Below are 22550 nucleotides of genomic sequence, written 5' to 3' on the forward strand. Positions count from 1 at the left end.
AAGTCACAATTGTGAGATAGTAAATCATTATCATAATTGAGAAGTACGTTTTTATTATGAGGTGGTATCTCATTATGACTTACTAAGTCATAATTATGAGAAGTCATTATTATTAGATGTTTAAGTCAATTATCAGATCGTAAGTCTGGATCATGGACATTGAATACGTTCTGCAGGCCAACCCCTTTTAAAGGGGCAATCTGTAATTCCAACAAAGAGGATTCCCTGCCACTTTTTTCGTAAACAGCTGAGGAATGGGGAGAGATGTAACCCCTCTCCAATACATAGGCACAAGTATTCTCGCATATGGATGCATCAACTCACATCAACAAAGCTCAAATCAATTATATCACCTCCGTCCTTGTTTATGAATGTAGCCCTGCTTCTTCGGCGGTCAGAGGTTGGGGGAGGGAGTTGGATGAGTGAAAAAAGTTTCTATAACTTTCATATACAGTGGTTGCCTTGCTCGGACCTGTTGGCTGTCAGAAAAACATACGAAGATGGCGTGGCGCTGCTACGGTGTCACGTCTCGATTTACATGGAAAATACACGCACATTTCAGAGAGTCATTCATATCTACGATCTTATTTGTGTGTTTACTTTTTCCTTTTACCACCGAAGCTGGCTTGTACACCGCTTCTGATCAGGTAGTCGTTTTAACCCCGGATAATGTGGACAGCGTTTTGGTCAATTCTACGGCCGCACTGGTTGTTGAGTTTTACGCCTCTTGGTGCGGACATTGTATTGCTTTTTCTCACGTATGGAAAAGTCTCGCAAGCGATATTAAAGGTTGGTTTGCATTTTCCAGTAATATAATATTCAGTGTGTTGGCCTATGACAGTTTCGCCTACTTCCTGGTGTAACACTCGTATTGTTTTTGAACGGGCTTCAAGTTTATATCATCAAATTAATCAACATTTTGTCATTTAAGATGTAAAATTATATTCGTGTTCGTGTATTAATTTACTTTCACTCAATGCATTCTATATAGGTTTCGATTACGAATAGAAAAACGCAATCGAAAACGTTCATTAAAGGCATCAGGTTAAATTACATTATGGCACGAATATAATTTGACGTATCTTAAATGACCACATTTTCATGAATTTGATATAAACAGTACCGTAGGCGGGGGTTTTACAACGTATTGAACGGGTTGTTAGTAAACCAATCATAATTGACTGGTCATGTGTTATGTGTACAAGTCATGGGTTAAACAAATTTAAATGTTCTTGCGACATGGATCCATCAATTTGTCTTCGTTTTTCACTTACAGTGCATTCGTAAAGTATTCAGACACCTTTTCTTTTTCCACATTTTGTTACGTTACCACCTTATTCTACCATTTATTCAATTACGGGTTTTCCTTATCAATCTACCTCATAATGACAAAGTGAAAACTTTTTTTTTTAATGTTTGCAAATTTCGTACAAATTCAAAACAGAAATACCTTATTTACATAAGTATTCAGACCCTTTTCTATGAGACTTGAAATTGAGTTCAGGTTCAGCCTGTTTCCATTGATCATCCTTGAGATCTTTATACAACTTCATTGGAGTCCACCTGTGGTAAATTCAATTGATTGGACATGAAAGACACACCTGTCTATATCAGGTCCCACAGTTGACAGTGCATGTCAGAGCAAAAGCCAAGCCATGAGGTCGAAGGAATTGTCCGTAGCTCCGAGACAGGATTGTGTCGAGGTACAGATCTGGGGAAGGGTACAAAAAATGTCTGCAGCATTGAAGGTCCCCAAGAACACAATGGCTGCCATCATTCTTAATTGGAAGAAGTTTGGAACCACCAAGACTCTTCCTAGAGCTGACTGCCCAGCCAAACTGAGCAATCAGGGAGAAGGGCCTTGGTCAGGGAGGTGACCAAGAACCCGATGCCCGTGTTCATTTGTGGAGATGGGAGAACCTTCTAGAAGGACAACTATCTCTGCAGCACTGCACCAATCTGGACTTTATGGTAGAGTGGCTAGATGGAAGCCACTCCTTAGTGGAGTTTGGAGTTTGTCAAAAGGCACCTAAAGGACTCTCAGACCATGTGAAACAAGATTCTCTGGTCTGATGAAACCAAGATTGAACTCTTTGGCCTCAATGCCAAGCGTCATGTCTGGAGGAAACATGGCACCATCCCTACGGTGAAGCATGGTGGCGGCAACATCATGTTGTGGGGATGTTTTTCCACAGCAGGGACTGGGAGACAAGTCCAGGATTGAGGGAAAGATGAACGGAGCAAAGTACAGAAAGATCCTTGATGAAAACCTGTTCCAGAGCACGCAGGACCTCAGACTGGGGCGAAGGTTCACCTTCCTACAGGACAACGACCCTAAGCACACAGCCAAGACAATGCAGGAGTGGCTTCGGGACAAGTCTCTGAATGTCCTTGAGTGGCCCAGCCAGAGCCTGGACTTGAACCCGATCGAACATCTCTGGAGAGACCGGAAAATAGCTGTGCAGTGACGCTCCCCATCCAACCTGACAGAGCTTGAGAGGATCTGCAGAGAAGAATGGGAGAAACTCCCCAAATGCAGGTGTGCCAAGCTTGTGACGTTATACCCAAGAACACTCTAGGCTGTAATCTCTGCCAAAGGTGCTTCAACAAAGTACAAACTAAAAGGTCTGAATACTTATGTAAATGTAATATTTCAGTTATTTATTTTTAATACATTTGCGAAAATTTCTAAAACCTGTTTTTGCTTCGTCATTATGGGGGTATTGTGTGTAGATTGATGAGGGGGAAACACTTAAATACATTTTAGAACAAGGCTGTAATGTAACAAAATGTGGAAAAAGTCAAGGGGTCTGAGTACTTTCCGAATGCAATGTATGTATTCATGTTTTATATGCCCATCAAACTGCAGTGCAAATTGAGACTGTGTGTAGTATCCAATTTCTAAAACAAAAATGTATTAGCCTATGCAGACGTTAAAACATTATTTTTTTTCCTTTAAAAAATAAAATAAAATAAAGCAATTATTAACAATTGTTTTCATTTTATATTCCTGTATTCCACTTTAAAATGTAAATTGCGGGATAAAAGCTGTGTGATTCTCATCTTGTGGCTTTTCAGAGTTCAGGACAGCCAGTATCTCAGCCCTCCCCTCCCAGTAGGCAGACTCTACATTTGATTATTGGAGCATATGATGTGATTTAGGAATTCACATTCTGTCCATCTCATTGCTACTCTTGTTCAAACACCATCCTTTGGAATCCCAAATTAGAATACATTTTGGCATTTCAGGTCTCAGTCTATATGCAGCATCCAATTAACTGTCTAACAGGAAAATAACCCCATGCAATTAGTTTGAAATTGACATAGTTTCCTATTGGCAGCAGGCCCAAACCACGAGGCAGGTTTTAAGGCCTCAGATCTAGAGAGAAGCCACCAGCCTCTGGCCTGCTTTCCTGCTGATCATATGGAATAATTGTATATGCTTAGAAGTTGTAGTAATCAGAGGAATATTTATATGAACCCTATCGTATAGAGTTATGCATTTTTGGTGCATTGAGTTTGAAACTAATTATAATGTCTCTCCCTAGAGTGGAAACCAGCTGTGGATTTAGCTGCCATAGACTGTGCTAATCAAGATAATGGGCCGATTTGTTCCCGTTTTGGTGTCAGGGGGTACCCCACACTGAAGGTACTTCAACTGTTATATTCCACCAGATTTATGGATTTTCAGTGTCTTACCTCACAGGAACCAATGTATCCAATGTTTAAAAATGAACCACATCACAGATTGTGAGTCATTCATTATCAGCTATTTTGACTCATAAACTCTAACAGTGTTACGTTTCAGTTAGCAACACACTCACTTGAGATTAGTTGTCAATAAATGTCTGAGTTCTTCTTTTTGTGGTCCGGTGAAAGTCAAATCAAAGAGACCATTTGTCTGAATGGATGAGGGAGCTGCAACACCTGCAGGGGATTTAAAGTAGGAAGGGGTTATAATGGGGAGGGGTGTCCCCTGTTCCTCCCAGTGGTCAACATGGACCTGCCATCTGATCCTCTCTTTCTCTCCCTCTGACAGTTCTTCCACGCATACTCCAAACCTGACTCCAAGGGAGAAGGTTTCAGAGGTAATACAAATGTTTAGATAATTCCTGGGGCAGATGGTGATGGTGAATGGCTAGTATGAGAAGTTTTGAACTGTGTTTTTCTACATGTTCTCTTATTAGTCCTGTGTGCCTGTATCCTCCCAGGATTTCCTCGTAATGTGAGGGATTTACGCCATAAGATCATCGATAAGATGGAGACCCATGCGGAGCCCTGGCCCCCTGCCTGCCCCCCTCTGGAGACTGCTAGGTGTGGCAGCATCTTCTGATCACACAAACACCCTAGTGCTCACACACACAAACACTACCTCTAGGGCCTAGGCCATCATGACTTCTGTTTATATTGTGACAATACCACCCTTGGTTTAAAGGTTTTCATGGATAAATGAGGGTGTCTATTGGGTTGTGCCACAGCACATATACTCACACACTCCTCCAACCCGTCAGAAGAGACACTTGAGTTTTACTTTTGGCGTTATTTATCTCTGACTTTACAAGATAATGGTTGATAACATAGGAAGTAGAATAAAGAAAACAGTCAGGAGGTCACATTGATTCCTCTTTTCTGAATGAAAGTGTAAGATCATGAAGTCTTCTTCCTCTTTTGAAGAAGGCGCTATACCATTTGTCATGTGTGTTACATGTCAATGCTCAGATTGTGCTGTTCAATTTCTATGAAGTCTTAATAGAAATGTACTTGATGTTTCAATCGTCAACTATTAGTGATATGTTGTGGTCCTTATGTAAAATGTATTATCCTCCTCGCTCCACAGCAGAGCAGAGCTTGACAACTTCTTTGAGACAAACAGTGTGGGACACCTGGCCTTGCTCTTTGAGACCTCTAACTCATATGTGGGCAGAGAGGTAAGAATTAATTAGCATCAGTCAAGCTACATGCTTCTCAGAGGGAAATGGAGGAGATAAAATCCTGGGGTGGTCAAATGGTAAACATTCACAAGCACACGAAAACATTTTCTATAGCAGGGGTTGGCAAAAGACAGTGATATTTTTTTGGCTCCCCTAAGTTCTGATTCAGCCCCTCAAAAAAAAAATTTGGGGGGGGGGGGGGAGAATCTGTTCCCACGAATTCCCACAATGAAAAAAATATATTAAAAAAGATGTGATCGTGTCTCAATGTAATCATTTTTATTTTCTAATACAATCTATTTTTGGACTTAGTTGTGGTCAATTTGCAATGTACAAATGATTGTGTCCCCCGACCACCAGCCCCGACAAAAATCTCCCCCGGCTGAATGTAGTTGCCTACCCTGCTGTATAGTAGGCCAACATTATGTTGACTGTGTCACTATGTCAACATGTGTGTCACTATGTCAACAGTGCACTTGTGTGCCTAGTACATCCAATTTGAAACAACATGCAGACAGTCGGTCATTACTGTGTTGGTTGTTCTTCCTCACCAGTTAACTCTGGACCTACTGCAGTATGAGAACATAGCTGTGCGGAGGGTCCTGAGCACTGAGGATGGCCTGGTGGCTAAACTGAATGTGACCGACTTCCCATCCTGTTACCTGTACTATCCTAGTGGGATCTTCACCAGGCTCCATGTGTGAGTGGCTGCTCTAATACCATCACAATATGTGACAGAACTGCAGATCACTTTCAGCTGTCCTCAGAGTCTGGACCCTAAGAGTTTTTCTTCTATTTTCACAGTTCAATACTCAACAATCTTGTTGTGAAGTTTCAGTTGTGTTATACACTGCCATAGTAGGATGCCTTTTAACATCTGGCCTCTTAATGGGCTCATGGAATTAAAATATTCTATTATTATTATTCAATATCATAATACATTGTATGATGATTCCTCACCCCGTGAATTAATCTGCTTTCTTTTGCATTGTTTTGCTTATTTCCATAACTTGGCATGCAAGAGGAGTCTTTTTAGTTGACAAATGCAAAAAGGAAATGATTTATTACGGATTTATTTATTCCCCCCTCCTCTTCCAGGGTGTACAGAGGGAGTTTAATTTATTGCATGGATACAATAGCGTTTCTTTCCTCCGGTTCACCTGCCAAACCACCCCAACGTTGCCTCGCGCTGCGACAGATGGTCGCCCATTGAATACGTGATTGATCCGGGGGGGGGGTCACACATCCGTCATGCGTGTGCCTCTCCCAGGTGAAAGCGGCCCCTCCCCTCCGACGCGTGCCTCTCCCCTCTCTGACACGTGCCTCTGTGCTCTGGGGACCCCACAATGAATAGTGAGTCTAGTGTAATTGAGTCCCAGGCAGGGGTGGGCCGGGCGAGCTCAGGCCTGGAGCGTCCTCCTGCTCTCATTGGTCCACAGGGTGGTTTGGCTGGTTGGTAAGAACAGGGAGAAGGGTAGCAGTCTTTTTTGTTCCTTTTGTAGGGTTAGTAGAGAGGGAAATGATCAGCAATGGTATTTCAGCACCATCTGTTCACCAGAGGAGAGAGGAGGGCTTAGTGAGGAGACCAGGGGCCCACCTTTGGTCTGTTGAGGGCAGGCCCTGGCACATGCAACCACTTGTATCCTGTTCCTAGACAGAGAAGCTAAAAACCTTATTTTTCCACTGTAGCTACAATATACTGTGAGGTCTGTGTTGTTATTCTAGTGGGAAGGATTTTTCACCTGTTTCCATGGTTAAAATCTTCCTCTGACTGGTGCCAGATTAATAGAAATTCATCAGTCCTAACTGTGAACTCAACTGTCTGCTTGGCTGTCTTCCAGACAACTTGAGGCCCGGACCTTCTACAGCTACGCCCTCCAGAGGCTTCCTGGGGTAGTGCGGGCCGGAAAGCCACTGCCAGTGACCTCTGACCTTGCGAAAAACACAACAGAGGACCAATTGAGACCATTCAACAGGTAAAGCATTTTAACTTAACAAAACAGTAATAGTGTCCAGAAAAATAAGTTCCTAATTTTTAGGTATAAGATTTACCAATGTAACCCCATTGATTCCATGACAAAAATGTTGAATTCTGTGTTTCGTCAGGTCTCGTGTGTATATGGCAGACCTGGAGTCTACTCTGCACTACTCTCTGCGCATGGAGCTGGCAGCTCACCCTGTCATCAAAGGAGAGGCACTGAGCGCTCTACAACGCTACATCTCAGTACTAGCGAAGGTGAGTGGACAGGTTTCCTGCTCACACTGAAACTAAACCATACCCATACTGAACACTAACCTCACCCATTCATCCTCTCTCTGTTCATATCAGCCCTAAAGAAGATGGTTGGCTGGCTGTTGTCAGGGCTATGCAGTTATGACGACATGCCACTAGAGGGAGAGTGAGACAGTGCTTTGGATTTGTTCAAGGATATCAGTTGTGAAACAGAGGCCTTCCATTTAGCTGCATAATTAGATCTAATTCAGTTTTGCTTTAAAGAAAATATATATGAAAATATGGTCCATATAATTCACCAAATGAACAAGTGCCGTTGTTACTTGGTTCAAAATTCCTAATGTAATACCGTTAAGTGTACAATAACTACACTATTACGTAGTTCTTACATGCTTATACCTTCACACCCAAAAATGTGTATCACAGTAGGAATGACTCTCTCAATGGTGAGCCCAAAATTGGAGGCCATTGACTTGACAGGACACAAAAGGCTCTCTTGGGGAAATACTTTATTTGCTTCCCATTGGTTCCCCACCTCTTTTTATTTATTTTTTTTTATTTTTTTTATATGCAGACATATTTTTTTTTCCCGTACTGGGAAAAAAAAGGGTATGAAATGTATGCATTCACTACTGTAAGTCGCTCTGGATAAGAGCGTCTGCTAAATGACTAAAATGTAAATGTACCCTGATTAGGATTTCTTAGAACTGGGTAAAACCCCTGCCCCACCCCTCACCTCCCCTACCAGCTCTATGCTACCCAGAAGTGTGCCAGGGATCCCAAGACAATGACCTCCCCTACCAGCTCTATGCTACCCAGAAGTGTGCCAGGGATCCCAAGACAATGACCTCCCCTACCAGCTCTATGCTACCCAGAAGTGTGCCAGGGATCCCAAGACAATGACCTCTACAGTCCTGCTCGTAATGGCTGTGCATCAGGCAGCCTCTCCTCCACCAATCTCTGTGATTATTTCAGATTCTCTAGGGAGGGATTGAACGGACTATGGGAGGGTTTTTCTCCAGCCCCCCATTAACTCCAGTTTGTTTTGTCAATACCTCAAACTCCCTGTGGTATTTGTCAGTGCCCCACAACAATGTCCTTGCTGAGACTGTAGCAGAGAAAGCAGGCATTGCAGCAGTATTTATTGACGTTTGTCAGACCGTTGCCTCAACAAAAGGGTTGCATTCAACCTGTCTTAGGGATGGTTTGGACCAATACAGACAAGTGAACCATGTGTATAAAACCATGGTCTGTCTGTTCATGCTCAATCTCTCGTATCCTTTCAAGTGTTATGACCAAATGGCAGACCGTACAGCACTGTTTACCCGTCTACTTGATAACACGCACGGCATATCACAGCAAACTAAGATTCTTAAACTTCCAGAGTGACTGGTGTAATTGGATCATCCTGAGAATGAGTCACTGTGCACAAAACCTACAGCTGGTCTCATACCGATGACACGCTCCTGACGCTCAGCTGTGTGCTCCCACATCACAGTGCATCTCTGTCCCAGACAGGACGTAAACAAGTTCTATTTTCTTGCGCTGTGATATTACTAGATTTACTGTCTTGTCAACCAGAATCCAGATTTATGAATCCCTACATGTATATGAGGATTTAAAAAAGTGGATCTGGGAAGCATGAGAGCATTACAAAGAGGTCTTAGGATTACCGTTTCTATCCTGCTTTCTTGAAAGAAGCCTCCTGCAGCAAGGGAGGGAGGGCCAGGGAATAAAACAAGGATTTAGGGGGGAGCTTGAGCCCAAATCCATCTCTCTCTTCCGTGGCGCATGGCTCAGTGTGTCCATGCTAAGGTTAGCAGTTAGCTTAGGTGGATGGTGGTGGAATGTGGCTGTGTTAACTGATTGGCCTCAGTAATACTGTAAGGGTAGCCCACCAACCTCTGGACTCCACCAGTAGGACAAAGGCCTTTGTTTGTTGGGTTGTGGCTGGGCTGTGGGCATGACAGATAGGTCCACTAGGCTGCTGCATGCAGGGAAGCAGTTAGGCAGCTTTTACTCAGTGGCATGTATATTGGTCCCTGAGGTTGAATGAGGCAGGATTAAAAAGGGCTTCCCCGGGCCAGGCCGACAGATGCATTCTATTTTGAACGTCTCTCGGAGGAGACTGCGGTTTCTCAAGTGCTGATACTAATCGGATTTAAGATGACATATTGCCGGGGGAAGTGGATTGTCATGGTCCTCTGAGAGGCTGGGGGAGGGGGCAGGGGGTTAGGTTTGGGGGTCAGGTGGGGGCTCTGATAGTGGTTAGAGGTACACTACCAGAGAAGAGGTCACTCGGAGAGATCTTTCATGATGGGGATACAGTATACTGTAGCATTGATTCATCACACTTGATATGTTCATGTTTGCCAATCAAATACTTCAGACCAGATTACTACTAATTTCCCAGCCAAATATGTTGGCCTTTGCTTATGATTTAGGAAATAGATACGCAGGTGGAGAGCAGAACATGCTAAGTGTTTGGCTCTGGTGAGCAGAGCCCATTTGCCTACCCGTCCCCAATTTCTGTTAAATTCAAATGTGTGTTAATGAGCTTTTCAGCCTGGTTAGTGCCTAGTAGTCCCCAGACCTAGGCGTCTCGGCCGCCCGGCCGATAAACTAATTGTCCTCCTCAGCAGCAGCAGCCGGGGGACCTCTTTTGTATCCTGTTAACACCCCACCTGTAGTACAGGATTGGGTATCTGTGTCTGTGAATACCCAAACACCATCTTCTTAGCTGAATGTCTCAGATTAAGGGAGCAAATGAAACCCTGTATGGGGCTGTGTGGGCCACAGGGGTTAAGTAAATCTCCAGGAGCCTTTTTAAGTGGGCCTGGTGTAATGGAGATCCAGTTAGAGAGTGATGAATAGAACCGTGAGCCAGGCCCCCAAATGCTGCTGAACAGATGGCCAGGGCAAATTGAAAAGACTCTGCAGCACAAATCAAAAAAGGTGCACCTCTGGGATTCTGTCCCCCCCCTGGCCAGGCCCCTGCCTCTGTGTCGCACTGATGGGTTTGTGCCACCGTGCCGCAAAAGGGCAGCACTGGCCCACTTCCAGGTCCACCATATTCACACTGCTGGATGTTACTACACTGTTTCTTGCGGGTGTGTGCATCTGATTTTATTGTTATCTACAGGCTCCTCATAAGTAGTTTTCACCATGACAACACCAGAAAATGCTAATGAACTTAAATAGTCCATCGTGACTGAGACATCTTACCTCTCTGTTTTGAATGGGAGAAGGTTGCCATGACAGCCTACTGTTTATTTGGTCGTCTCTTAGCCGTTAGGGTTAAATCCCGGTCGACCTGTAGAATCTAGTCATTACTACTCATAGCAGTATAGTGATGGGTCTTCCAGGGTGGCTGTTGTAAGGGTTCTTTAAGGATAGGAAGTGGCTTTACACCTCCAATCAGCTTGTTCTGTTGTTAATGCCTCCCTGTTTTCAGCTGACCCTCTTCTGTCACCATCCGTCTCAAACACAAGGCACTGGGATTTCCTCCCTCCCTCCCATAGTGGCCCACTGTTAGTTGCAGTGTTATATTTCCACACACGCCATGTTGTCTTTGTATTTCTATTTATTAGGGATCCCCATTTGCTGCTTCCAAAGCAGCAGCTACTCTTCCTAGAGTCCAAACACATTAAGGCACTTACATTACACATAAAACAAAATATAAAACAGTACATCATATAACATTATTACACCACTACATATCTACAATACAAAATGTACAATACCACCATACAACAATATTTAAATGTACATGTGTTTAGAGCGTGTGTGTGCTAGCGTTTGTGTGTGTATGCATGCATGTGTCTGTACCTGTGTGTTCGTCTCTTCACATTCCCTGCTGTTCAATATGTTTTTTTTTAATCTGATTCTACTGCTTGCATCAGTTACCTGATGTGGAATAGAGTTCCATGTAGTCATGGCTCTATGTAGTACTGTGTGCCTCCCATAGTCTGTTCTTGACTTAGGGATTGTGAAGAGACCTCTGGTGGCATGTCTTGTGGGGTATGCATGGATGTCTGAGCTGTGTGCTAGTATTTTAAACAGACAACTCGGTGCATTCAGCTTGTCAACACTTCTTATAAAAACAAGTAGTGATGAAGTCAATCTCTCCTCCACTTTGAGCCATGAGAGATTGACATGCATATCATTGTTAGCTCTCTGTGTACATTTAAGGGCCAACCGTGCTGCCCTGTTCTGAGCCAATGGTAATTTTCCTAAGTCCCTCTTTGTGGCACCTGACCTTACGACTGAACCTGCCTTGTTGTTAAGAAGGCAGAGCAGCGCTTTATTATGGACTGACTTACCCCCCCATCATAGCTACTGTTTTATCAACATGTTTTGACCATGACAGTTTACTGTCCAGGGTTATTCCAAGCCGTTTAGTCACCTCAACTTGCTAAATTTCCACATTTTTCATTTCACAATTTATTTGATGTTTAGGGTTTAGTGAATGATTTGTCCCAAATACAATGCTTTTAGTTTAAATATTTAGGACAACTTATTCCTTGCCACCCATTCTGAAACTAACTGCAGGTCTTTGCTAAGTGTTGCAGTCATTTCAGTCACTGTAGTAGCTGACGTGTATAGTGTTGAGTCATCTGGCTTACATAGACAAACTGGCTTTACTCAAAGCCAGTGGTATGTTGTTAGTTAAGTTTGAAAAAAGTAAGGGGCCTAGACAGCTGCCCTGGGTAATTCCTGATTATGTTGGAGAGGCTTCCATTAAAGAACACCCCCTGTGTTCTGTTAGACAGGTAACTCTTGGTCCACAATATAGCAGGGGGTGTAAAGCAGTAGACTATGATCAATAATTTCAAAAGCCGCACTGAAGTGAAAACAGCCGCCACAATCTTTTTAATCAATTTTTCTTAGCCAATCATCAGTCATTTGTGTAAGTGCTGTACTTGTTGAATGTCCTTCCCTATAAGTGTGCTGAAAGGCTGTTATCAATTTGTTTACTGTTAAATAGCATTGTATCTGGTCAAACACCATTTTTTTTTTTTGCTTTACTGTCACGAATTCCGCCGAAGTCAGTTCCTCTCCTTGTTCGGTCGGCATCGCCGGTCTTCTAGCCATCATCGATCCACTTTTCATTTTCCATTTGTTTTATCTTGTCTTCTCACACACCTGGTCTCAATTTCCCTCATTACATGTTGTGTATTTAACCCTCCATTTCCCCCATGTCTTTGTGCGGAATTGTTTATTGTAAGTGCATGTGCACGTTTTCTCTGGTGCGTGACGGGTTTTGTACCCATTTGTTTGTGGTTCTGGTTACCGGTGGTTTTATGAATAAAACTGCTCCGTTGATTACCAAGTTTTGCTCTCCTGTGCCTGACTTCCCTGCCGCCAGTTACGCACTCCCTTACATTTACTAAGGTAGCGGATTGACTTTGCCTTCCCTCCAGGAAACTTTCTAATCGGCTTAAATCAAATAAATGGCAAATAGGAGTGTCAATATCATCCGCTATTATCCTCAGTAATTTTCCATCGAAGTTGTCAGACCCTGGTGGCTTGTCATTGTTGATAGACCGCAATAACTTTTTCACCTCTTCTACACTTACATCATTTCTTCAGTTATACTTGGATGTGTAGTGCCAACCTTTGTTACTGGCATGTCATGCTTAAGTTTGCTAATCTTGCCAATGAAAAGGTCATTAAAGTAGTTGGCAATATCAGTGGGTTTTGTGATGAATGAGCCATCTGATTCTTTGACAACGACAGAGGTTAGAGAACATAAACAAACAGTACAAGAAACAGTCATGACAAATCCTCCGTTGTCGTTTTTACTAAATTAGTGGAAAAAACATTACACGTTAAGTATGGCAAAAGCGGGTTTAGGTGAAATTTCTAAACTCAGACAGATGGCATGACAGATGGATTTCCAACTCATAGTAATAATAATCTATTACCACACAGTACAAAATATACTGTTTAAGAGTCTATTATATGAAATGAGAGGAGAGTTAATGATGATGATGTTTACCTGTAATGTTGTCTTGGGCAGTACTTCCCTGGTCGTCCTGTGGTGAACAACCTGCTGAAGTCTGTGGACACGTGGCTGAAGGGTGAGAAGGACACAGAGCTGTCCTACAGCTCTCTGAGGGACGCTCTGGACAACACTGCAGAGGTGAGGGGTCAACCCACCAGCCAATCAGACAAGCCTGAGGCAGAACCACTCACCATATTGTTGATGAGCCAGAGTCAAGTGATTTTTATAGATGATAGCTGAAATATTTCAGGCATAGAGTATCAGCACACAGGGAAGTAGGTTTACGTAATGCTGTAAATGAATCTTTGCTCACAGCCTTGTGCCAGCATATGTATTATTGGAAAATGTATGTGTTGTTGATTTTGGATTAAAGCCGACATGCCTATAGGTTCCCCAATTGGACCAGTCACTTAGTGACATCATTAGCTTTTAGCAGCCGAATCAATGAAGAGGTATGAAATGGACTGGTGTCGAACAGTATACACACACCGAATCTTTACTATCGACTTTGAAGTAATTCTGTCAATCACAGACTCTGCAATCCTGGGCAGTGGCAGGGAGGAAACGACAATATGTCAGAAATATGCTGTTTGATCAAAGCATGTTTTACCAGTGTTTCCTTCCCTTGACCTGAACACAATCTCACCACCATTAACCTGGAATCACCATGATATAGAATGAGAATAGTATGGCATAGAACGTGCTCCCACTTAACATGACATGCTGCAGTAAAATAAATCAGATGTATTTTCCATGTCCTTACTTGGCCTGTTTTCATTAATGTAAACTAACCTCTTATTAAGAATCCTCAGACAAAGCTGTTTCCATATAATCTGCTCTATGAAAAGATGGGTAGACATCAATCAATCTTGAAAAGTGTTAAAGTAAAATAAATCAAATCAAATGTTCAAATTTGATTGGCTACATACACATATATTTAGCAGATGTTATTGCTGGTGAAGCAAAATGCTTGTAAATGTTTGTGTGATCAGGTACCTAATGCTGCGCTGCCTGAGGGGGTGAGGTGGGTGGGCTGCCAGGGCTCCAAGCCCCACTTCAGAAGGTACCCCTGTGGCATGTGGACCCTTTTCCATGTCCTTACTGTACAGGCCGAGGAAGCTGCTGACAAAGGTAGGAAAAACTCACTAAACAACAGCTGTTTGTCTTTATGATTACATGATCACTAACTTCAGTTAATTCAAGAGGAATGTTCCTGGGACCATGGTAATAAGTGGAAAAGGGATGTTGTTAGAAGCTAAAACAAGTCCTCCTGCCATGTTAGCCTGTTATTGCGGCCTTTAGAGCCTCCTAGGAAATTGGCCAGAAGTCAGCAGCCATTCAGTCTTGGAGGAGTGAGTGTGCCCAGGCGATGAACCATGACACAAGTGTTTCCAGTCTGTTAGAACCCCTATGGCTCTCTGGGGACAGATCCCTCCAGGTCATTGAGCCAGTCAGAAGAGTGTACAGCGTTCACACAGGGGCTGCTGCTTTCAATACAGGGATATGGGCCAGCTAGGGGAGAGCAGGGTGGGGGGAGCCCATTGGGGACAAGTGCTTTGTGGGGCTTTGTAAACAAATTAGCCTGGAATGTTTAGTGGAATGTTTTGCAGTGACCGTATTTAACTGCACACACTTGCACAACATTTAGACAGACTCACGCACACTTACTTCAGTGTTAAATTCCGTAAGTAGCCTATACAAAGCACTTTTTTTGTTTTTTGTTTTTTGTTATTTGTTCTGTTTTCTTGTCACAACAGCATCTGAAACAGTCCCTAATTGTGGGTGGGTCAAAAGGGATTTCTTTAGATTAGTGGAATATGAGTGGTTAATAATGGAGGCAGCTGACCAGCACTCCTCTCCTGGAGGGCTTAATACCAGGGCTTATGGGATGGGGTGGAAAGGGGGGTCACATAACCTGCAGATGGGCCAGCAGGGGACCAGGGGTGTCCATCTGGCCCCCTGCGGATGGACCTCTGGATTAGGCCTCCACCCTACCACCACGGATCATCTGAGAGCAAAATAAGGCTTTACTGTAGAGAATTAAACGCAACAAAAACCTGCAGCAGAAATTTTGGTACTGGTGGTGACATCTGCCAACCTGGTTGTTTTTCAGAGCACATTGACTAAATACTGGTATTCATGGAAGATATCAGAGCACCGTGGGAATGCCCAGAGGACTCAGGATCCAGGCCCTTTATTGTCCTGTTATTAACCACTAACAGTTTAGTACTATCACTATCCCTGTCCATGTCTGTTGTCCATGTTTTGATGTTTTAAGCCTTTCATAATAACTGGCAAAACATTTTAAGGGACCTTTGCACCTTTTTTACATTGTGCCAAACCCATATGTCCATAGCCATACTAAATGTATACGAAACAATATACAGGCATTGCTTGCTGCGATTTTCAAATGTACAATATTAGACTCCTTTTCAACATTACACATCATACTGATGTGTATAACAAGTATGGTTAATCTTGCTAATGACTTCCTCCTCCTGTGCGTTCTTCTCCCCAGACCCCCAGGAAGTGCTTCAGGTGATGAGGTCATACATCCACAGTTTCTTTGGCTGTCAGGCATGTGCCACCCACTTTGAGAACATGGCCCAGGAGAGCATGTCCCATGTGGGGACACTGTCCTCCGCCGTGCTATGGCTCTGGTCTCACCATAACCACGTAAACAATAGACTGGCAGGTAAGGACGTATGACAAATGTTACTGCTACTTCCATTGAGAACGATTGGCCTTTAAGACTGAACCTTCAACACGTAAATCATAATATGCTAATTAGTAAGTATAGAATTTGCATATCATATTACTATAGAGTAGTATGATAAATTGAAATGTCTCCTACAGTGGTCACCATTGTCCATACAATGACGTTAGATAAATGTGGGCCCCACAGGCCACTGGACTTTTCCCTCTCCCACTTCCACCCTAGAGGATCTCTTTCAGCCTCTCACTCCTTTAAAAGGGCCCCTACGGACCCCCCCCCCCCCCCCAAGTGTCCCAACTCTACTCCTAATCCCTATAATACGCCTGGCGATCCTCTGGGCAGACACCAGCTGTCCCCCCTCACTCCTCCTCGCCCAGTCTCCCCCTTCTCTTCTTCCTCTCAGAGATTAGCCCTCCTTCCAGAAGACTGAGATTCCCTGCGCTGCCATAGCCTGTCTAGAGCTCACTACAGATCAACAGTAAATACTAACTCTATGACCTTAACTGTAGTGCTAAAGACTGCAAACGGCCAAGACTGCAGCCCTGATGTCCGTGTCATTTTAATGAGGGCTATATGGCTGCTGAGTTGGCTGTTAGGGCCATCATTTGAGTTTATTTGGCACAAGCCTGTCATTTTCACCTCACTTCGTTGAATCACATTGTTGTCGTTTCTGTGTGGTGGTGGTGACTCCCCCATCCTCAATCCCCTGGACAGCCTGTGTCCTGAATAACAGGGTAGAGGGGCGTGTGCGTCCCCTTCTGTGCTTGTCCCTGGTCCCCAGACACTCCTCCCTATTAGGACTGCATGTCTGTCCCTCCCCAGAGAGTCATATCCTTCGCTTGACAATTGATATGGCAACAATCTCCCAGAGCGAGGACCATCAGCCTAAGAGCTCAATTTCCAAGATGCTTGTGACAGCAGTTGGCACACGCCATGTCACCTTCATCACGCTTCCCCCTGTTTTGTAATCCCTCACCAGGATGCTTCAGGTTGTGACGTGGGGTTTGGGGGCAGGGCCTCAAGGGGTGGGCTTGGCTGGTGGGGAGGGGATGCGGCAGGGCCTCAAGGGGTGGGCTTGGCTGGTGGGGAGGGGATGGGGCAGGGCCTCAAGGGGTGGGCTTGGCTGGTGGGGAGGGGATGGGGCAGGGCCTCAAGGGGTGGGCTTGGCTGGTGGGGAGGGGATGGGGCAGGGCCTCAAGGGGTGGGCTTGGCTGGTGGGGATGGGGCAGGGGTGTTGGTAGCATTCAGTAGCAGTATCTTCTCCGTCGGTCCACCCCCTCACAAACCCCTCACGCCTCTGCTTCTCATCCCAGTCTTCCCCAGGGGGAATGTACTCTCCTATTCCCCCTCTCTTTCTCTCACCCCTCCCGCTCCACCTCTTCGCTAAAGTGGGGCTCTTTAGCAGCTCCCACTGTCCTCCTTTCAGTGGCAGCCATGCATGAAGCGGGGCCTATTTGTAAAGCAGCGACGCAATTAATTTAGCTGGCACAAAGAGACCCTGAGCCGAGCCTGGCTCGGCAGCAACAGCAGACCTGTCCTGTTGCCACTTGTCAACAGGGTGAGATAGAGACGCATGTCTACAGACAGCAGAGCCACGGGCCTGCCAGGGCTCAGTGAGGAGGGGAAGGGCGATGCTGAGGAGGCTCTCTCAGTAGTGCTGCTGGAGACTGGAGCAGCTCGTACTGTATCAGCCTCATACTGTTGGTTTGCTTTGTAGAGCATCACTCTGCTAATCTACCAGTCTGCCTACATTAATACTACTCCTCTGTGTCCTGTACAGTAGATCTCCACATTGAGAATTAGTGCTGAAGAAACTATTTTGATGTGGTAAATAGATATTTCTTTCTACTTCATTAATATTTATGGGATGCTTTGAATAACATTCCCTGACAAGCCTTTGTTACCGTATCAGTATACTATTGCTACTGTAGTATCATTACTATTGCTACTGTAGTATCATTACTATTGCTACTGTAGTATCATTACTATTGCTACTGTAGTATCATTACTATTGCTACTGTAGTATCATTACTATTGCTACTGTAGTATCATTACTATTGCTAAAGTCACCCCTGGAAATGAAAGGCAAGGTGGTTAGAATAGAGACATCAAAGACATGTCGTCATAAGGGGACGGGATATGAAAGCTGTCACGCTGGTGAAATGTATAAAAGGCCCCAAGCCCAGCAGGACATAGTAAAATTGATGTATCTCTTATGTAAAGTGCTGTATGCAGAGTACATACACACATGCATATGACTGAGATTAATCTGGGGGAGAGACGGGGGATGTAAATTGACAGCGCTGTAAAGTGACAGAACTGCTGCAGCTTTGACTTTCCTCTCGCATGGGCGACGACAAGCAATTTATTAGCAGATGCCTCCATTTGGGGGGCTAAAGAAAACATGTAAAGCAAAAAAAAATGTAATTCATTAAAAGGAGAGCTCCCCTCTGGAGGTGCCTGCTTTCATATTCAATTTGGAGATTGGGCCGTCTTCAAAGGGGTGTGGAGGTAAGGGGTTCGGGGTCTGGGAGGGGGGGTTCGGGGTCTGGGATGGGGGGGGGGGGTAGCTGTCCGCTTGGACGACGTCTATTATCTCGCCACCCCTCCCTCCGGGACGTCCCAGAAGCCCATTGATCATTGTTAGACCCTGTCACACTGTCACACACACACACACACACCGAGACATCACACACTCATCCACACACGATGCAAACACACTGCACTTACTGCTTATTATGAGCCATGTGGAGAAATTGATCTTTGTAATGTATTCAAGCATCAACATAGATTATGCATGTAAAAATACCTCTGTTGTCTTGATATCAGTTTAGTTTTATTGTGTGAGATGTCATCAGTATGTCCTTCAATTGGACCAGTCAGTTTTACCTAATACATTTACATTTCCACCAAAACAGTTTACCCTCTCAACATGACTGTGTTGTTATCTGTATCATTTATGTTAGCTCTGATAAGTAAGCACACTTCCTCATCCTAAGTAACCGTCTCATTCCTGCTGACCAGGTGCTCTGAGTGAGGATCCCCACTTCCCTAAGATCCAGTGGCCGTCCCCAGAGCTGTGTCCCAGTTGCCACGGGGTTAAGAATGGAGAACACACCTGGAACCAGGAAGAGCTGCTCACCTTCCTCCGCTCCCACTTCTCCTCTGAACACCACCTCTCTGACTACCTGGAGGAGGAGGCCCAGCTCCTCAGCAGGCAGAAGGAGAGGCTGGTCGCCAGGCATCAGGAGCAGGAGGCCAAGAGAGGAGCAGAGAGGAGGGCCAGGCAGACCCAGGATACCTCGGTCAAACCACCGCCGGAGGAGGAGGAGGAGGAGGAAGTGGCTAAAGAAGAGCCAGCAGAAGAGAAGGAGGCGGAGAGGGCAGGAGGAAAGGTGCAGATGTCTGAACCTCCACCCTGGGTAAAGCCCAAGGCAGATGTGTCCCACCAGCCCCAGCGTAGGCCCAGCATTGTGGGGCTGAAGTTCAGGCCCCCCCAGGAGGAGATTGTAGACCTGGACGCCTTCATCAACCAGCACTACAAGGCCCTCCGCGCTGCAGCCAGAGTGTCCTCCCGTGTCAAACTCAGGACCCTGCAGAAGAAGGAGCAGCCTGGAGCCGGCCTGGAACAGGGGCCAGTGCTGCTGCTGGGGATGCAGCCCGTGGAGCCGGAGGACTTGTTAGGGCAGCACAACATGTTGCAGAAGAGGATTCTGACAGGCAAGTACACTGGGTCAGAGGAGGAGGGGGATCTGGAGATGTACCCGCACCCTAACAAGAGGCGCTGGATGTCCTTGGTGAGCGTTGGCTTCTCCAGACTGGACATCAGCCTGTGTGTGCTCCTCTACTTCCTGTCCTCAATGTGTCTGCTGGCCATGTACCTCTTCTTCAAGAACTGCCGGCGGCTGCGACGGGCCAAGGTGGCTTTGCCCTGAGTCAACATTACCTGGCAGTGCTACTGTAGATTTACCCATACTGTGACGCTGTGGTCAGTTCTGAAACCCTCCAACGGAAGGATTCGTAATGTTCCGCATCAATGGATTGCTTCATGGTGCTTGCATTCAGGATAATAATTTATGACCACCAAAAATGTAGCCTTTTTTGACCACTTCTGAAGGATGAATTAAAACACCAGGGAATTAATGGGATTTTATGATTTTTAGTGAATACAACAAAAGGGGTTTATTTGATATTTATTGTAATTCTTAGGCTGTATATAATGACAAATTTAATTTGTGAAAAAATAATCACTGTATATAGTTTTATGGATAAAAGCCCTAATGTAATATGAGAAACACTGCTCTTTTCTCTTAGACCTGTCACTGCCAGCCTTTCCAAAGAGTTCTATGAGCTGTGTACTCTACCAACTATTTTATATTCTTAGAAAGAAATCAACCTCCATTAGAAAATGTGATTTTACAAAGAGAAATGTGCCTTGAATGTCATTTTGGAAAAACGGTGCCTGAAAGTAGATTATCCATATTGATTTTAGCATAAAGCAAGTGGATGTTTCCAAATAAACAAAGATGCTATATGATAAAATGTATATATGCCCTGTTCAGATAGTATGTGTGGTCAGATTAATGTTGTTTATTGTTCACACTATAGAATTAGTTCTTATTCTATGGTTCACACATTCTGTTCCAAAGTGGTCTACGTTGTGACTGGCCATGCCATGCTATTGTCTGATTGGCTAGTGCATCTTACATGTCCCAATGAGTTTTGCACAATAGAGTTTAGACATTAATGAAGTGTTGTAGAGCAACACTTGTTCACAGGGTACAAAATAAGCAGGATTGGGGTTTTGGCTAGTGTCCATTACATTAGGCTTACTGGTCTCACTCAACTCGAGATGCTGTGTTTTGCCTTGCTTATCTCAATCAATACAATTATTTTTGCTAAGATTGTGCATCGTTGTAATTGTTCAATAGTGGACTTTGATCGTTCTCCTGGAGCAAGTTGCACTGTTAGAATATACACTATAACTACCTTTCTGCTGTTTTATCTCTCTACAACTATAGATTAATGTAAACCAAATGTATATACAGTATACCATCAATATCCAAAGTACCTGAGATGCCAGATTATTCTCTTTTTCTGTCCCTCCACAGCTTTCCACTTTATGTTTTGCATGAGGCCTTATGAGTAACATCCAAATGTTTTGTTTTGAGGAAGGGGGTGGGGTAAGGAGTGGTGGGGGTGTCTGTAGGTTGAAGGAAAAAGCCTGTTGCCATCTGGTCTGTTGCGCTAGCTAAATCCTAACAATTTCATTGGGATTATAGCAAGTGAGTAATCCAGCTTTCCTTTGGGTTGTGGGAGATTACTGTGAGGATTAGCTCCCACCCGATAATAAACTTTATTAAAACGCAATCGGCTTTCAGGGTCTCTTCCTTCACACACTTGGAAGTGGGCTCTGCTGGGGGTGTTTCAACCGTGGATGTGAAGGCCGGGTGGATACCTTTGGGAATGGAGGGTTTTGCTGTGGTCCAGATTACAAACTCATATGAAGGACAGTAACGCTTGATCTTGAGCTTTGTGTTTTCCTGGAACATTGCAGTTCACCCATCCCGTGTCCCCGCCCCCTCTCCAGTCCAAGCCCTCCCTGTCTCCTGGCTTTCACATTGGCAGAGTAGAGTAGAACCATGGTCACAGCAGCCAGCTCTCAATTGTCTCCACAAAAGCACACATGATTAATGGCCCTACATTACAGTTGAGCACCAAACCTGAGAAGCTGTGATCTCTGACCTAATCAAACCTTTTAGAATTGTGAATTATGGCAAGTTACAGTTTATGATCTGTAGAATGGGCTGAGAAAAGCATAGTTTGTGATGCTGAAATTACTGCAAGGTTTAGACATTTTACCGATTGCCTCCGATGTATCATCTATGTTACTCATTCCGGAAAGGTTTATCTCTCTGATTGAACTGTCTTTGAGACGTCAAACTGGTGTAAGAATGATTACATAAACAAACTTTTGTTAACTGTACTTATTTACTTGCTTTATCACTTGCTTTGTTACTTACCTGTTACTACTTACCTACTAATCTTTCTCAATTTACTTGTTTATTTGTTTAATTGCTGTTGGATTGTGAGTTGTAAAGGTGCTTGTTGACTCCCACCCTGCTGCTTGTGGCAACCCTCAGGTGCTTTGAGCCCTCGAGCCCAGGATATTATGTGGGTTGAGACTAATGAGAGTTAATGAGGAAGTTGGCTGTGCAAAATTCATCTGTGGCTTTGCCAATACTGAAGGTGAAAGTGCACACTGAGAACAAGGTTTTCTAATCCAGTCGTAGACTCTCAGCCATCCACTTGATATCCCTGCTCATGAATCGAGATCACAGAGGGACACTTTTACTACTTTAACATCTTTTAGAAACTGAGAAAGCCTCTCCTTACACTGATCCTAAAACGTGGCCAGACTCAGTGAGGTCTGTGTCTGCAGCATTACACCAGAAGAATGGAAATGTTAATGTTATGGAAGCTCAAAACACAAGGGTAAAAAAATCACCTAGCTGCCCTCTATGATGTTGTTTTCCACAATGCTTAGTTTTATTGTCGGCCTCTCCTGTATTCACCGCCTGCATGTTTATTACCTGTGTATTGATATTAAAATGCAGGACAGGCTTGATACATTTCCTGTCATCTCTCTCTGACTTTAATAAT

The 22550-nt window shown here is 44.3% G+C and overlaps 1 protein-coding gene across 2 annotated transcripts; it reads left to right on the forward strand.

Annotated features, from left to right (window-relative positions):
• Nucleotides 1-253: 253 nt before the first annotated feature.
• On the forward strand, nucleotides 254-22515 carry LOC106613912 (sulfhydryl oxidase 1). 2 transcript variants are annotated; one of them, XM_014216691.3, is made up of 12 exons: nucleotides 254-789; nucleotides 3549-3649; nucleotides 4040-4088; nucleotides 4212-4314; nucleotides 4841-4928; nucleotides 5486-5631; nucleotides 6773-6907; nucleotides 7038-7167; nucleotides 13187-13309; nucleotides 14164-14302; nucleotides 15690-15866; nucleotides 18912-22515. In XM_014216691.3, the coding sequence occupies exons 1-12, from the start codon at nucleotides 501-503 to the stop codon at nucleotides 19820-19822; spliced, it is 2391 nt and encodes a 796-aa protein (XP_014072166.3). In that variant the 5' UTR covers nucleotides 254-500; the 3' UTR covers nucleotides 19823-22515. The 2 variants fall into 2 exon arrangements, with proteins under 2 accessions (XP_014072166.3, XP_014072165.3); XM_014216690.3 differs by having other exon boundaries at nucleotides 255-789; nucleotides 4838-4928.
• The last annotated feature ends 35 nt before the right edge of the window (nucleotides 22516-22550 follow it).

This window comes from Salmo salar, chromosome 10 (assembly GCF_965601325.2).
Source record: "Salmo salar chromosome 10, fSalSal1, whole genome shotgun sequence".
Classification (NCBI taxonomy): Eukaryota; Metazoa; Chordata; class Actinopteri; order Salmoniformes; family Salmonidae; genus Salmo; species Salmo salar.